The sequence below is a fragment of the Oncorhynchus tshawytscha genome, linkage group LG06 (genome assembly GCF_018296145.1).
Source record: "Oncorhynchus tshawytscha isolate Ot180627B linkage group LG06, Otsh_v2.0, whole genome shotgun sequence".
Lineage (NCBI taxonomy): Eukaryota > Metazoa > Chordata > Actinopteri > Salmoniformes > Salmonidae > Oncorhynchus > Oncorhynchus tshawytscha.
The window spans coordinates 46,193,965-46,212,072 of record NC_056434.1 but is presented as its reverse complement, the minus strand read 5'-3'; the positions used below and the strand labels follow the sequence as shown (position 1 = coordinate 46,212,072).

The window sequence follows — 18,108 nt, the reverse complement described above, 5'->3', positions numbered from 1 at the left end:
CACACGGACAGGTGAACGCATGTGCTCGCGCACAAAGACTAACACAGGCGCACGCACACGCACGCTCGCTCGCTCACTCACTCACACTCTCTCTCTCTCTTACCGAGGCTGGTGGACTCTGTTAGAGCGAGGCTATGCTGTGACTGGCCCGCTGAGGGTGAGGCCACTGAGGCCTGTGAGGCTGCTCTGCTGCAGCTGCCCTGACTCTCCATCTTCAGACAATCGTTCTCGGTCTTCAGCTTCTCTATCTCACCCTGAGGACAGGTTAGAACACACCAGGTCAAACACAGCTCACAGCATCGTACGACTTTGTATTTGGCATGCTTTGTGATGGCCAATGTTTGCGTGGTCATTGCTAGGGTGAGGAGTTTTCTCCTGACCATGCAAACCTTGACCAGGAAATTGCCAGGTCACTAGGTCATTGAAACCTCCAGGCCTTCATCATGTCATATCAATGGTCATATGTGGTCCTGTTTCAATCACCCTCACCTGCATGCGGTTCATGGACTCCCTGAGCTGGTCCAGCTGGTGGGCGGAGCTGAGGGCCTCCAGGCGTATGTCAGTCAGCTTCATCTCCTTGTCTCGGAGCTCGCTGCGGAGCGCCATCACCGTCTCCGCCTCGCTGTCTGTGGACTCTGAGATCCTGCACACGAGACAGATGTCTGGTCAGTTCATGGATAAACAGAATACTAGTCCTCAAGAGCACATCCCCGAGAAACCTCATGGAGCACAATTATAATTTTCTTACAAAGATTTTTTTTTAAACTCAGTAACATGCTGTACAAATTATTGGTTTGTCACTGCAAAAAATGATTGTCGCTTATTCCAAGTTAATCCAGAGGCACTGAATCACTGTGCGATAGATAGGGGTTCAGGCAATTGTAAACAGGACAAGATCAAGGTCCTGTGAAGGATGTGTGTGATTGGCTCAGAATTCCAGTTGCAATGGCACAACATGGCATGAGTGATCGAGTCGATATTAATTGGTTAAAAAATAATTTGGTGCATCAAGGACATTTGTTAGGATTAGCCATCATCAGAATTGCTCATAAAGTGAATGTGGGTTATTCAGACATTTTTCATACTCTATTACCGAGCGAGAGAACCAGTCCTCAACACCCCAGTGATACCGCCCCAGCCACGCCCACTAACAGGCAGGGGAGAGAGAAAGGGACTAGAGACACACACAGACAAACAGATGGACAAGAGAAGAACAGCTTCAATACAAACATCCAACTATTGACTAAAACAATGAGGCCATGCAGTCTCTACTGATAACACACACATACATACACAGCTTGGGGTACTGGTATATATACACACACACACACACACACACACACACACACACACACACACACACACACACACACACACACACACACACACACACACACAGTACCAGTCAAAAGTTTGGACACACCTACTCATTCAAGGGTTTTTCTTTATTTGTAGAATAATAGTGAAGACATCAACACTATGAAAGAACACATGTAGAATCATGAAGTAACCAAAAAAAGAGTTAAACAAATCAAAATATATTTTATATTTGAGATTCTTCAAAGTAGCCACCCTTTGCCTTGATGACAGCTTTGCACACTCTTGGCATTCTCTCAACCAGCTTCATGGGGAATGCTTTCCAACAGTCTTGAAGGAGTTCCCACATATGCTGAGCATTTGTTGGCTGCTTTTCCTTCACTCTGCGGTCCAACTCATCCCAAACCCTCTCAAATGGGTTGAGGTCGGGTGATTGTGGAGGCCAGGTCATCTGATGCAGCACTCCATCACTCTCCTTCTTGTTCAAATAGCCCTTACACAGCCTGGAGGTGTGTTTTGGGTTATTGTCCTGTTGAAAAACAAATGATAGTACCACTAAGCGCAAACCAGATGGGATGGCATATCGCTGTAGAATGCTGTGAGAGCCATGCTGGTTAAGTGTGCCTTGAATTCTAAATAAATCACTGACAGTGTCACCAGCAAAGCACCCCCACACCATCACACCTTCTCCTCCACGCTTCACGGTTGGAACCACACCTGAAGAGATCATCTGTTTACCTACTCTGTGTCTCACAAAAGACACAGCAGTTGGAATCTAACATCTAAAATGTGGACTCATTAAACCAAGAGGACATATTTCTACCTGTCTAATGTTCATTGCTCGTGTTTCTTGGCCCAAACAAGTCTCTTCTTCTTATTGGTGTCCTTTAGTAGTGGTTTCTTTGCAGCAATTCGAACATGAAGGCATGATTCACACGGTCTCCACTGAACAGTTGATGTTGAGATGTGAATGTTACTTGAACTCTGTGAAGCATTTGTTGTTTGGGCTGCAATCTGGAGGTGCAGTTAACTCAGTTAATTTTTCCTCTACAGCAGAGGTAACGCTGGGTCTTCCTTTCCTGATTGGCTCAAAAGAAGGAAATAAATTCTACAAATTAACTTTTGACAAGGCACAAGGTTAATTGAAATGCATTTCAGGTGACTACCTCATGAAGCTGGTTGAGAGAATGCCAAGTGTGTGCAAAGCTGTCATCAAGGCAACTTTGAAGAATCTCAAATATATTTTGATTTGTTGAACACTTTTTTTGGTTACTACATGATTCCATATGTGTTATTTCATAGTTTAGATGTCTTCCCTATTATTCTACAAATAAAGAAAAACCCTTGAATGAGTAGGTGTGTCCAAACTTTTGACTGGTACTGTATATATACAGTGGCAAGAAGAACCCTTTGGAAATACCTGTATTTCTGCATAAATTTGCCATAACATTTGATCTGATCTGCATCTAGGTCATAACAACAGACAAACACAGTCTGCTTAAACTAATAACACACTCATGTTTTTATTGAACACTCCGTGTAAACATTCATAGTGCAGGGTGGGAAAAGTATGTGAACCCTTGGATTTCATAACTGGTTGACCCTCCTTTGGCAGCAATAACCTCAACCAAACATGTTCTGTATTTGTGGATCAGACATGCACAACGGTCAGGAGGAATTTTGGACCATTCCTCTTTACAAAACTGTTTCAGTTCAGCAATATTCTTGGGATGTCTGGTGTAATCTGCTCTATTGAGGTCATGCCACAGCATCTCAATCGGGTTGAGGTCAGGACTCTCCAGAAGGCCTATTTTCTTCTGTTGAAGCCATTCGGTTGTTGATTTACTACTGTGTTTTGGGTCGTTGTCCTGTTGCATCACCCAACTTCTGTTGAGCTTCAATTGGCGGACAGAGACACTTGGGAATAAATTTGTCTGTGATAGCAAGCTATCCAGGCCCTGAGGCAGCAAAGCAGCCCCAAACCTTGATGCTCCCTCCACAATACATTACAGTTGGGATGAGGTTTTGATGTTGGTGTGCTGTGCCTTTTTTCTCCACACGGTGTTGTGTGTTCCTTCCAAACAACTCAACTGTAGTTTCATCTGTCCAGAGCATATTTTGCCAGTAGCACTGTGGAACATCCAGGTGCACTTTGGTAAACTTCAGAAGTGCAGCAATGTTTTTTTGGACAGCAGGGGCTTCTTCCGTGGTGTCCTCCCATGAACACCATTCTTGTTTAGTGTTTTACGTATCGTAGACTCATCAACAGAGATGTTAGCATGTTCCAGAGATTTCTGTAAGTCTTTAGCTGACACTAGGATTCTTCTTAACCTCATTGAGCATTCTGCGCTGTGCTCTTGCAGTCATCTTTGCAGGACGGCCACTCCTAGGGAGATTAGCAACAGTGCTAAACTTTCTCCATTTATAGACACCCTGTCTTACCGTGGACTGATGAACATCAAGGCTTTTAGAGATACTTTTGTAACCCTTTCCAGCTTTATGCAAGTCAACAATTCCTCATCTTAGGTCTTCTGAGATCTCTTTTGTTTGAGGCATGGTTCACATCAGGCAATGCTTCTTGTGAATAGCAAACTCAAATGTTTTAGTGTTTTTAGGCAGCTCTAAACGCAACATGTAAAGTATTGGTCCCATGTTTCACGAGCTGAAATAAAATATTCCAGAAATGTTCCATATGGACAAAAAGTGTATTTCTCTCAAATGTTGTGCACAAATTTGTTTACGTCGCTGTTAGTGAGTATTTCTCCTTTTCCAAGATAATCCATCCACCTGACAGGTGTGGCATATCAAGAAGTTGATTAAGCAGCATGGTCATTACACAGGTGCACCCTGTGCTGGGGACAATAAAAAGGCCAGTCTAAAATGTGCAGTTTTGTCACACAACACAATGCCACAGATGTCTGTGAGTTTTGAGGGAGCTCGCAATTGGCATGCTGACTGCAGTAATTTCCATCAGAGCTGTTGCCTGAGAATGTAATACCATAAGCTGCCTACAACGTCATTTTAGAGAATTTGGCTATTTTATAAAAATGTAAAAACGGAACCAATCACATTTATGTAACTAGTCAGACCCTTTACTCAGTACTTTGTTGAAGCCCCATTGGCAGCAATTACAGACTCCAGTCTTCTTGGGTATGACACTACAAGCTTGGCACACCTGTATTTGGGGAGTTTCTCCCATTCTTCTCTGCAGATTCTCTTAAGCTCTGTCAGGTTGTATGGGGAGTGTCGCTGCACAGCTATTTTCAGGTCTCTCCAGAGATGTTTGATCAGATTCAAGTCCGGGCTCTGGCTGGGCCACTCAAGGACATTCAGAGACTTGTGGCTGGGCCACTCCTGTGTTGTCTGACTGTGTGCTTAGGGTCGTTGTCCTGTTGGAAAGTGAACCTTTGCCCAAGTCTGTGATCCTGAGCGCTCTGGAGTCGGCTTTCATCAAGGATCTCTTTGTACTTTGCTCCGTTCATCTTTCCCTCAATCCTGACTAGTATCCCATTCATTCCCTGCTGCTGAAACTCATCCCACAGCATGATGCTGCCACCACCACGCTTCACTGTAGGGATGGTGCCAGGTTTCCTCCAGATGTGACGCTTGGCATTCAGGCCAAAGAGTTCAATCTTGGTTTCATGAAATCTTGTTTCTCATGGTCTGAGTCCTTGCTGGCTGTCATGTGTCTTTAATGAGGTGTGGCTTCCGTCTCACCACTCTACCATAAAGGCCTGATTGGTGGAGTGCTGCAGAGATTGTTGTCCTTCTGGAAGGTTCTCCCATCTTCACAGAGGAACTCTGGAGCTCTGTCAGTGTGACCATCGGTTTCTTGGTCACGGCCCTGACCAAGGCCCTTCTCCCCCAATTGCTCAGTTTGGCCGGGTGGCCAGCTCTACAAAAAGTCTTGGTGGTTCCAGACTTCTTCCATTTAAGAATGATGGAGGCCACTGTGTACTCACTCTTGAGTACCTTCAATGCTGCAGACATTTTTTGGTACCCTTCCCCAGATCTATTCCTCAACATTATCCTGTCTCGGAACTCTACGGACAATTCCTTCGACCTCATGGCTTGGTTTTTGCTCTGACATGCACTGTCAACCAGACCTTATATAAACAGGTGTGTGCCTTTCACAATCATGTCCAATCAATTGAATTTACCACAGGTGGACTCCAATCAAGTTGCAGAAACATCTCAAGGATGATCAATGGAAACAGGATGCACCTGAGCTCAATTTCAAGTCTTTACAGCAAAGGGTCTAAATACCTATGTAAATAAGGTATTTCTGTCTTTTGGTGGTGGAGGCAATGTGATGGTCTGGGGGTCTTTCAACAGATCTTCTGTTGAATCTGACAATTAATCTTAATGGTTGTACAGTCGTCTCAAATACTGTGAAGCACCTCTGCGTTACTCTGGACCCTGATCTCTCTTCTGACGAACATATCAAGACTGTTTCAAGGACAACTTTTTTCCATCTACGTAACATTGGAAAAATCAGAAACTTTCTGTGCAAAAATGATGCAGAAAAATGTATCCATGCTTTTGTTACTTCTAGGTTAGAACACTGCAATGCTCTACTTTACAGCTGCTAGAATCCTGACCAAACATTTTTATCATATTACTCCAGTGCTAGCCTCTCTACACTGGCTTCCTGTTAAGGCAAGGGCTGATTTCAAGGTTTTACTGCTAACCTACAAAGCATTACATGGGCTTGCTCCTACCTATCTCTCAGATTTGGTTAGAGACCTCTCTCTCAGAGGACCTGAGCAATAGGACCATGCCTCAGGACTACCTGGCATGATGACTCCTTGCTGTCCCCAGTCCACCTGGATGTGCTGCTGCTCCAGTTTCAACGGTTCTGCCTGTGATTATTATTATTTGACCATACTGGTCATTTATGAACATTTGAACATCTTGGCCATGTTCTGTTATAATCTCCACCCGGCAGAGCCAGAAGAGGACTGGCCACCCCTCATAGCCTGGTTCCTCTCTAGGTTTCTTCCTACGTTTTGGCCTTTCTAGGGAGTTTTTCCTCGCCACCGTGCTTCTACACCTGCACTGTTTGGGGTTTTAGGCTGGGTTTCTGTACAGCACTTTGAGATATCAGCTGATGTTCGAAGGCCTATATAAATACATTTGGTTTGATTTGATTTTTGGTGGTGGTAAAGTGGGAGATTTGCACAGGGTAAAAGGGATCTTGAAGATGGAAGGCTATCACTCCATTTTGCAACACCATGCCATACCCTGTGAACGGCACTTAATTGGAGCCAATTTCCTCCTACAACAGGACAATGACCCAAAGCACAGCTTCAAACTATGCAAGAACTATTTAGGGAAGAAGCTGGTATTCTGTCTATAATGGAGTGGCCAGCACAGTCACCGGATCTCAACCGGATTGAGCTGTTGTGGGAGCAGCTTGACCGTATGGCACATAAGAAGTGCACATCAAGCCAATCCAACTTGTGGGAAGTGCTTCAGGAAGCATGGGATGAAATCTCTTCAGATTACCTCAACAAATTGACAACTAGAATGCCAAAGGTCTGCAAGGCTGTAATTGCGGCAAATGGAGGATTCTTTTGACGAAAGCAAAGTTTGAAGGACACAATTATTATTTCAATCAAAAATCATTATTTATAACCTTGTCAACGTCTTGACTATATTTCCTATTCCTATTTTGCAACTGATTTCATCTATGTTTTCATGGGAAACAAGGGCTTTTCTAAGTGACCCCAAACCTTTGAACGGTAGGGAATATATAATATAACGCTGTTGAGAGAGCTGTATCAGACACTATGGGAGTCAGTAGTAATCATTAATACGGTCATGTGATCTTCCAGACCCCTGAGTTGACTGTATTAAATGAGAAAACAGGGAGCCTCCACTATGATCCACTATCCCCTCCCATTTAGAAACAAGTGAGTGTCTAATAGCCTGGGCCCAGGTACTCACAGAGAGTTGGAGTGGGAGTTCCGGATCATGGGTGTTGAGGCGGTGGAGCATGCAGTTAGCTTGGGGGAGGAGGGCAGGGAACAGTCGGCCATCTCTTCTACGTCGGAGTGGGAGGACGCAGACTTGGACGACTTCTTCTTCCCAAATGCCTGCTTGAAGGAGCTCCGCAGCTGCAGCCAAGGATGGGGATGGGGTCAGAGAAGAGAAGAAAACAGAGAGACCTGATTACATAGTAAAGCACACAGACATATAAGGGGCCCAGAAATACATTTTGAATCACAAAACAGTTTTCAAACTTCTACTCTTTCACTATCTTCACCTAATCAAGGAATAAAAGTCAATTTTGGAAATGAGTGTGTTAATCTTACCTCATAAACCTCCACACGACAGGAGAGCACAAGAGGGGAAAGACAAGACCATAGCATGCTGATCATAGACCATTTCAACTTTAAGCGTGGAGACACAATAGAGGTAGGGTGGATTTGTAGAATAGAATAGGCTGTCCATAAGGCAGCTCACTAAAGAGACTGAACGCAAACTATACCCTCACAGCTACAAACAAGGAATAGGGAGGGTTAGGCTAGGGAGCAAGAGTTATCACCTTTAATAAACTTCTCACTAATTGACACGACTACTCAACCACTAAAGGGGAGATGTAGATATTTAAACTCAGTAGTCATCTGCCCCCTTGTGGTGAAATAGTCAGGTACGCCATGGTTGCACTTCTAACTAATACACAGATACTAGTATCATCACCATCTGCGTACATAGTCATCATTCACCTTCCCTCCAGCACACGCAACAGCATCATGTCAGGACAAAAGAACACACACACAGACATTTTCATTTGACTTCATAGGTTAGTACAGGCAGTGTTCAACCAACATACATACTGTGTCCACACCTCTTTTCTACAGGCAGAAAATGCATGAGTATATTGACCTAACCTCGTGTCTCCCGACTAACAGATTACAGGTGACCTTTTCGTAGTTGCGTGCAGTTTCTTTGCGGTTTTGCCATGTGTAATAAGGGAACACCTCACAATTCTCAACTCACAATCTAGTTTCTAGAGCAGCTCACTAACAACAATAACCATATTCACCTTTGCTCCTGCGCAAGAAGGCTGAGCACAAACAGAAGGATTGGAGGAAAGGGCAAGAACATCTGACAGATTAGACGTGCAGACAGAGACAGACAGACGAACAGACAGCTAGCCAGCCATGTTGATAAACAGACGAACAGACAGCTAGCCAGCCATGTTTATAAACAGACAGACAGCTAGCCAGCCATGTTGATAAACAGACAGACATAGAGGGACAGACAGACAGCTAGCCAGCCATGTTGATAAACAGACAGACATAGAGGGACAGACAGACAGCTAGCCAGCCATGTTGATAAACAGACAGACATAGAGGGACAGACAGACAGCTAGACAGCCATGTTGATAAACAGACAGACATAGAGGGACAGACAGACAGCTAGCCAGCCATGTTGATAGACAGACAGATATAGAGGGACAGACAGACAGCTAGCCAGCCATGTTGATAAACAGACAGATATAGAGGGACAGACAGACAGCTAGCCAGCCATGTTGATAAACAGACAGATATAGAGGACAGACAGACAGCTAGCCAGCCATGTTGATAGACAGACAGACATAGAGGGACAGACAGACAGCTAGCTAGCCAGCCATGTTGATAAACAGACAGACATAGAGGGACAGACAGACAGCTAGCCAGCCATGTTGATAAACAGACAGACATAGAGGGACAGACAGACAGCTAGCCAGCCATGTTTATAGACAGCAGACAGCCATGTTGATAAACAGACAGACATAGAGGGACAGACAGACAGCTAGCCAGCCATGTTGATAAACAGACAGACATAGAGGGACAGACAGACAGCTAGCCAGCCATGTTGATAAACAGACAGACAGACAGCTAGACAGCCATGTTGATAAACAGACAGACATAGAGGGACAGACAGACAGCTAGCCAGCCATGTTGATAAACAGACAGATATAGAGGGACAGACAGACAGCTAGCCAGCCATGTTGATAGACAGACAGACATAGAGGGACAGACAGACAGCTAGCTAGCCAGCCATGTTGATAGACAGACAGACATAGAGGGACAGACAGACAGCTAGCCAGCCATGTTGATAAACAGACAGACATAGAGGGACAGACAGACAGCTAGCCAGCCATGTTGATAAACAGACAGACATAGAGGGACAGACAGACAGCTAGCCAGCCATGTTGATAGACAGACAGACATAGAGGGACAGACAGCCAGCTAGCTAGCCAGCCATGTTGATAGACAGACAGACATAGAGGGACAGACAGACACAGCTAGCCAGCCATGTTGATAGACAGACAGACATAGAGGGACAGACAGACAGCTAGCCAGCCATGTTGATAGACAGACAGACATAGAGGACAGACAGACAGCTAGCCAGCCATGTTGATAGACAGACAGACATAGAGGGACAGACAGCTAGCCAGCCATGTAGATAAACAGACAGACATAGAGGGACAGACAGCTAGCCAGCCATGTAGATAAACAGACAGACATAGAGGGACAGACAGCTAGCCAGCCATGTTGATAAACAGACAGACATAGAGGGACAGACAGACAACTAGCCAGCCAGCTAGATAGACAGAGAGTGGAGGACCTACCCAGTTCTTCTTCGTCTTTTTGTTCTTGGCGTCCAGCTCCAAGTTGCTGCCCACGCTGGAGTGGCTGGTGGCGCTGGTGATGCTAGACACACTGTCAGACGAGTGCTGTCTGCGGATACACAGATCCTGCTGAGACTGGGGGCTTTCATTGGCTGAGGCCGTGGGATGCACAAGAGAGAGAGTGAGACACGGACCAGCATAGAATTCTAATCCATTCTGATTCGGTGTCAGATGCTCCTTTTCTCACTAGCAAATAGTCATTTGTTCTTGTTGGGTTTCATGTTAATGTGGGAGGTAACTTCTCACCTGGCCTATCACCTTTGCATGTGAGCTCTGGCAGGTTGATGACACCGTCGATGGCTGCCTGGGCTGCTGTGTTCTGCTTCTTCATGTGCTCTACGGTTTTCCTCAGGTCGTTCAGCTCAGAATCCTAAAATACAACAACATGATGAAGCAACACAGGTAGCATCACAATCCATCCAAGGAAAGACAGACATATTTCTGAGGAAACTGACATTTTGACGGCTCCAGTCCCTACCTTCTGCTCAGCCGTGGTGGTAAGGCCCTGGAGTCGGATGGTCATGTTCCCCAAGCTCTGCTCAAACGCTGCTACCAGGTGAGCCTACAGACATACACACAGCAGACATACACACAGCAGTACGCATTCAGTTATCCATGTGTAAGTTTGCAAACTGACCTGCAGACAATGTAATTTGTCCTCCTTCAACTGACACACATTTGTTTGATTCGCAAGCCCCCCCCCCCAGGTCTGGGAAAGTTTTATGAAAAGGTCTCGATCGTATCGTAAGAACACACCCAAATACCTTTCACGACATGCAGACACAGAGTCAAAACAAAAACATACACAGGCGATGATGGCTTCCGTGTCAAGGTGTACGTTGAGTATTCTGAGTAAGAACGACAGGAGTCGGGTTGCTCCACAGGGACAGCTGGGGGAGTCACTGCATGTTAGAAATGGATCCATGCTGATATAATGGGCCAGGCTCTCTGCCGACTAACTGTCTACCTGTCTGGGCAGGGTTCCGTGGTTCAGTAGCCTGGTAGAGATGAACATGAGGCCAATACGAGTCCTAAAAAAACAAACACCCTAGCTAGCCACCATCGGGCTTCGTGAAACCAGAGACCTGCTACCTTCTCACGGCCACAGACGAGCAGAGAAAGGAAAAAGAGGGATTCGGGTTAAGCGGGAAACATTTTGGATGTTTTCTCCTCGTACGTAGAGTAAACGGATCACACATATTTGTTATCTTCTGTAGAGATACAGGTGTGAGAGAAACATGCTGCTTCAAGTCATGCTGGTTATCAACTTGCACGTCGATTTACTCATCAATGCCACAGCTGGAAATTTGACGAAGGTGTACAAAGAGATTGCAGACCGGCTCAGTACGCAGTCAGTTTGGCAATCATATACATCCAAAGAAACCACGTCAAATGCATGAAATCAATGGATGGCTTGTGTTGTAGAAGATAAATGTTCAAACTATTCCATACCGTAGGTGCTAGGATTTCCAAAGCTGCGGTGGGTTTTAGATAGTACATATTCTCTTATCCATCGCTGTTGTTGATATGCTTTGCAAAGGACAAGAATCAGCGCCATCGATTCTCATTACACAGAAAACCTAAAGCATGCAATTAAAAAATACAAAAATCAAACATGAAATCAAACATCACGTTCCTGGTAGTTGATAACAGCTTTACAGGCTAAACAAAAGCAGAACATCAAGAGTATTGCAACAGAGACGAGCCTGTCCTCTGACATATCTAGGACAGACACACTGAGCTCCAACCTCTAGTTACAGCTCACAACCCAGCCATGTACTGTAGTAGCAATAGTATGCTATACTGGTAGCTCCACAATAAACAGCCAAATACCCAGGATGTAGTAGCAGTAGTACGCTATACTGCTAGCGCCACAATAAACAGACAAATACCCAGGATGTAGTAGCAGTAGTAGGTTATACTGTTAGCTCCATAATAAACAGACAAATACCCAGGATGTAGTAGCAGTAGTACGCTATACTGCTGGCTCCACAATAAACAGACAAATACCCAGGATGTAGTAGCAGTAGTAGGCTATACTGCTAGCTCCACAATAAACAGACAAATACCCAGGATGTAGTAGCAGTAGTAGTAGGCTATACTGCTGGCTCCACAATAAACAGACAAATACCCAGGATGTAGTAGCAGTAGTAGGCTATACTGCTGGCTCCACAATAAACAGACATATACCCACAGGCCAACATACAAGCTCACTTCCCAAAACAAAACATCCAGAGACTCAAAGCTCCTGAAGCCCTGTGAGAGCCCAGAGGTTCCAGTCAGATCCCACCTCAGTGAGGTCCTGCTGTATGTTGCTGTCCTCCTTGTGGCCTGCAGGGCTGTAACTCTGGCTACGTCTCAGCCTGGGCTGCAGCTTGCGTCTGGCCTTCCCTCTGGTTGCCTCCTTCCCCAGGGACGGGTAGTGGTTCAGGGGACACCACGTCACCATCACCGGGCTGCTAGCCCCCGGACTGGGGCTTTTGGCTGACATGGCTAAAGCGCCTCAGCTCAGGGTGATCCAGGTCCAGTCAGGGACCAGTCTGCCTTTGATAAAGAATGAGTCCGGTAGCAGACAGACGCTGAAGACGGATACTTAGGTGCTTCTGTTCTGATCATCACACAGAGGTATGAGTAAACACATGTTCTGATTCCTATCACAGCCCAGAGCCCGGCCGCCACGGAATATGAGCTGATAGCTTGGCAGAAGAGAAGGCGGGGAACAGATCTGGAGGGTTTCCATCAGACAGAGGGGCTGGTGTTGGGGCATGTGGCAGGCTGGCTGATTCCTCCACGATCAGGCTGTACAGTCTGTCAGGTCCTAGTGCAGGTATGTCTTACGGGGCTGGTAAGGCCAGGGGCTCAGGCCATACTCTAGCAGCCTAACCCGAGTTCTCTTACAAGGAACTACAGCCTTCATACTCCACCCAAGCCCCCCACAGCTGCTCTAGCCTGCTGTGTTGTGAAATCTCTGTTTGTGAGATCACATAACCAGTGTGGATGCGGGCCCGAGGATGTACCATTTCATTAGGCTGTTACTGACGCTGTTTCTGCTGCAGGGCTGTCATGTTTGTTTACATTCAGAGAGCAGATAATGGGGCTGAACGCCTGCTTCCCCTCTCAGACCATTACCCAGTGTCATGTTCAATGTGCAGTAGGAAGCCATGCAAAGGTAAACAAAAACACCAAGCGCAATGCTGGAACTCTTTGACTTCTAGGTAGTTTAAATTCTGGTAATACGCAACACTAGGACGAATCCATTCCAATGACCACAACCAAGGCATTATATACAGTTAGCAGGGTTGGGGTCAATTCCATTTAAATTCCAGTCAATTCACAACGTACACTGAAAGGCCAATTCCAATTCTCTTCCGTGCTTTTCAATGAGGAAAATGTGGAATTGGAATTTGGTTTACTTTATGAATTGACCAAAATTGAAATGCAATTGACCCCAACCCTGACAGTTAGTACCAGCGGAACCATGATGCCACAGTGCTTAGCATAGTAACCATTTGCCATCAAACTTACATTAGCACTCAGCTGAGTGGTCAAACCAGACACCTTCTCCTGGGAAGCGTCCAATTCTCTCCGCAGCTTACGAATCTGAGAACAGACAAACAAGATAATGCTTATCGACAGGAAACATAATATTAGGATATAGAGTATGTAGTACCCAAATAACTTGCTGGCTCATTAACAGTTAGGATGTTACAGTCCCAAAGGTAATCAATGGTGGAAAGTAAAGTTGTTCTTACCTCCGACTGAGATTTCTCCTCCGGCTATGAAAAAGAGGAGAGGAGAAGAGAAGAGAGGGTTATGCAGGTCACAGTATGCATGGGATAAGACAGCAAGGAAGACAATCTGAACATATTCAGTTTCCACCTCAGGCTATAAGGATTCACACAAGCAGTTGATTAGCAATGCAACTCGGCAGTCAAGTCAGACACATTGAGATGGTCCCTCTTCCCTTTCACCCATAAAGCTCACTGAGGGCTGGTTTCCCAGACACAGATGAACCCTAGTCCTGAACTAAAAAGCATGCTCAATGAAGAACCTCTTTTTTAGCCCGGGACTAGGCTTAATCTTTGTCTGGGAAACCAGCCCTAAGTATATTAACATTGGTACTGTGTGTTTGGACAGTGCATCAAACATGAATCAAAGTGTCGCTCACCATGGAGTGGGCAGAGGAAGTGCTGGACACTAGAGACAGAGAGGAGCCGTGGACTGGAGAGAAACAAAAAAACAACACTCGACTCATTCCTCTGGTGACGTCAATCATGGATAATGGCTTCATGCAAGCAGTGATTCATCTCCCCTCTGACGACTTTGGAGACAGGAACGTGCATAAACAGCTCCCCTGGGTGAACATTTACAACAGAGGTGCTGCTCTAGGTGTGTGTGTGTGTGTGACCGCGTGTGAGTGCGTGCGTGGCACTGTTATGTTACTGTGACTCGCTCACGTTGTAGCCTACCCTTTAATTGTGCTGATATGGTTTGACATCCACACATGCTGACATCTAACTGCCTGACTACACTCACATAACCACATGTCCAAACTTAAAATCGCCCCGGTGAGACATACAGTATGACACATTCACACTTTAGCAGCAGTCATCAGCCTATATATCATCATTACGCTTTAGTGAGTGCTGTTACTACACTAACACAGCCTCGCTATATGAGCTGTCTCTCTCTCCATTAATCATAATGGAATGGAACCACAACATCACCGCAGGACTAAAATGACAGCAGGGGGAAGTGCCAAACTTAAAGGTCCAATGCAGCCATTATTATCTCAAATCATTTCTGGGTAACGATGAAGCACCTTACTGTGATTGTTTTCAATTAAAATAGTCAAAAATAAACAAAAGAGCAATTTCGCAAGCAAGAATTATGATAGAACTGTCTGGGGGTGGTCTGAGTAGGTGCAGAAAAACGGAAAACTAGCTGTTATTGGACGAGAGGTTAGGAACTCTTTCTTATTGGTCTATTAACTATACTGAACAAAAATATAAATTCAACATGCAACAATTTCAAAGATTTGACTGAGTTACAGTTCATAAGGAAATCAGTCAATTGAAATGAATTCATTAGGCCCTAATCTATGGATTTCAAATGACTCGGCAGGGGTGCAGCCATGGGTGGGCCTGTGAAGGCATAGGCCCACCCACTGGGGAGCCAGGCCCAGCCACTGGGGAGCCAAGCCCAGCCACTGGGGAGCCAGGCCCAGCCACTGGGGAGCCAGGCCCAGCCACTGGGGAGCCAGGCCCACCCACTGGGGAGCCAGGCCCACCCACTGGGGAGCCAGGCCCAGCCACTGGGGAGCCAGGCCTAGCCACTGGGGAGCCAGGCCCAGCCACTGGGGAGCCAGGCCCAGCCACTGAGGAGCCAGGCCCAGCCACTGGGGAACCAGGCCCCACCCACTGAGGAGCCAGGCCCAGCCACTGGGGAACCAGGCCCCACCCACTGGGGAGCCAGGCCCAGCCAATCAGAATGAGTTTTTCTCCATAAAAGGGCTTTTCACATACATAAATGCTCCATTTCTGGGATCTTTTATTTCAGCTCATGAAACATGGGACCAACACTTTGCATGTTGCGTCTATATTTTTGTTCAGTATAATATACTGCCTGGTGATGTTACCAGGCAGGCCAAAACAGGCTGTAATTACAGGTGGTCTTTTCAAACAGCTCTTAAACTAAAAGGGCATTATCATATTCACAATTTTCCAGTATTACCCCAATCTCATAGTGTGGAAATGTGTGTGTGTATATATATATATATATATATATATATATATATATAACACAGAGAAATCACGTTTTTGCCTGCACTGGGCCTTTACCTAAATGCTTAGCTGCTTGCCAAGCCTTTGTACAATTATTTAGAGCCCTGAGTGTGTTCTCTAATGTCCCAGAGTCCACTGAAGCGTGTGGATGTATAGTGGGGTAAAATCATTCCATAACAGTCTGGATTTCTAGGCACTGGTGTCAAAACCAAGGGCAGGTCTTATAGGACTACAAGCTCAAGGAAACCCATGAAGAGTTACAGGGTTCAGCTAGTTACAGATAGTGACATTTAGCCCAGGTATACACTTAGTTGCCAGTTTATTAGGTACACCCATATAGTACCGGGTCGCATCCCTCTTTGCCTACAGAACAGCTTGAATTCTTTGGGGTGTGGAAACATTGCTCAATTGGTATCAAGGTACCTATTGTGTGCCAGGAAAACATTCCCCACACCATTACACCACCACCACCAGCCTGTACAGTTGACAACAGGCAGGATGGGGACATGGACTCATGCTGCTTACGCCAAATCCTGACTTTGCGGACACAACAGGAACCGGGATTCGTCGGACCAGGCAATGTTTTTCCATTATCAACTGTCCACTGTTGGTGATCGCTTGCCCACAGTAGCCGCTTCTTCTTGTTTTAGCCGATAGGAGTGGAACCCAGTGTGGTCGCCTGCTGCAATAGCTCATCCATGACAAGGACAGACAAGTTTTGCTTTTCCAAGATTCCGTTCTGCACACCACTGTTGTACTGCGCTGTTATTTACCTGTTATTTACCTGTTATTTTACCTGCACACCTGTTAGCTTGCACGATTCTTGCCATTCTCCTTTGACCTCTCCTCAATGAGCTGCTTTCACCCACAGGACTACCGCTGACCAGATGTTTTTTGTTTGTCGCCCCATTCTCGGTAAACCCTAGACACTGTCGTATGTGAAAAGCACAGGAGGCAATCCGTTTCTGAGATACTGGAACTGGCGAGCCCGCACACCGAAGATCTTACCAGGCTGAAAGTCACTTAGGTCACGCGTTTGGCTCTTCTAACCTTCAATCAAACAGTAACTGAATGCTTCGATGCCTTGTCTGCCTGCTTTATACAGCAAGCAGCAAGCGGCCGCGTGACTCACTGTCTGTTGGAGCGAACCATTTTCGTGAGCAGGGTGGTGTACCTAATAAACTGTATATCATTGCAGTAGGCCTATACAGTGCCTTCGGGAAAGTATTCAGACCCCTTGACTTTTTCCACATTTTGCTACCTTACAGCCTTATTCTAAAATTGATTAAATTACAAAGAAATCCTCAGCAATCTACACACAATAACCCATCATACATTTTTGCTAATTTATTACAAATAAAGAACAGAAATACGTAAATATAAAGACCCTTTGCTATGAAACTCGAAATTGCTCAGGTGCATCCTGTTTCCATTGATCATCCTTGATGCTTACTCCCGCTCCTCGGTGCTCTACGTCGCTATTTGTCTAATCATTACGGACACCTGCCACCATTGTTACCTGCACCTCATGACACTCCCCTGGACTCCATTACCTTCCTGATTACCTCCCCTATATCTGTCACTCCCCTTGGTTCTTTTCTGAGGCATTATTGACTCTGTTTCTGTCTGTTTGCTTTTCGTGTTTCTTGTTTGGTACTATGTTATTTTTATTATAAAATGTGCACTCCCTGTACTTGCTTCCCGACTCCCAGCGTTATAGAATAATGCCTCCCCAAGGGGAAGCAGCAGCAGGGATTATATATATATATATATTTTTACTGGTGACGTCGGCTCCCGCGCCTCGGCCGGCTCGCCCTGCTCTCACGCCTCGCCTGGATCGCCAGGCTCCTGCGCCTCGGCCGAATTGCCAGGCTCCGGCGACTCGGCTGGCTCGCCCTGCTCACGCGCCTCGCCTGGATCGCCAGGCCCCTGCGCCTCGGACGAATCGCCCAGCTCCTCGGCCGGCTCCCGCGCATTCACTATACTTGCTTCCTGACTCCCAGCATACACGTTACACTTGAGGTATTTCTACAACTTGATTGGAGTCCACCTGTGGTAAATTCAATTGATTGGACATGATTTGGAAAGGCACACACCTATCTATATAAGGTCACACAGTTGACAGTGCAAGTCAGAGCAAAAAAACTAACCATGAGGTTGAAGGAATTGTTCATAGAGCTCCGAGACAGGATTGTGTCGAGGCACAGATCTGGGGAAGGGTACCAAAACATTCCTGCAGCATTGAAGGTAACCAAGAACACAGTGACCTCCATCATTCTTAAAGGGAATAAGTTTGGAACCACCCAGACTCTTCCTAGAGCA

At 45.9% G+C, this 18,108-nt stretch overlaps 1 protein-coding gene across 9 annotated transcripts in view; it reads right to left on the bottom strand.

Annotated features, from left to right (window-relative positions):
• Positions 1-18,108, bottom strand: part of LOC112252617 (neuron navigator 2-like) — a 107,872-nt gene that overhangs the window by 10,530 nt on the left and 79,234 nt on the right. For 7 of the 9 annotated variants that reach the window (XM_042323307.1, XM_042323308.1, XM_042323309.1 and 4 more), the window contains 10 exons: positions 14,172-14,224; positions 13,756-13,779; positions 13,529-13,603; positions 10,482-10,565; positions 10,250-10,373; positions 9,944-10,095; positions 7,267-7,436; positions 1,094-1,174; positions 490-643; positions 104-254 (listed from right to left, as the gene is read on the bottom strand). In XM_042323307.1, coding sequence (XP_042179241.1) covers positions 104-254; positions 490-643; positions 1,094-1,174; positions 7,267-7,436; positions 9,944-10,095; positions 10,250-10,373; positions 10,482-10,565; positions 13,529-13,603; positions 13,756-13,779; positions 14,172-14,224 — 1,068 coding nt within the window. The remainder of the gene's footprint in view (positions 1-103; positions 255-489; positions 644-1,093; positions 1,175-7,266; positions 7,437-9,943; positions 10,096-10,249; positions 10,374-10,481; positions 10,566-13,528; positions 13,604-13,755; positions 13,780-14,171; positions 14,225-18,108) is intronic. The other 2 variants (XM_042323313.1, XM_042323316.1) reach the window with 1 other exon arrangement.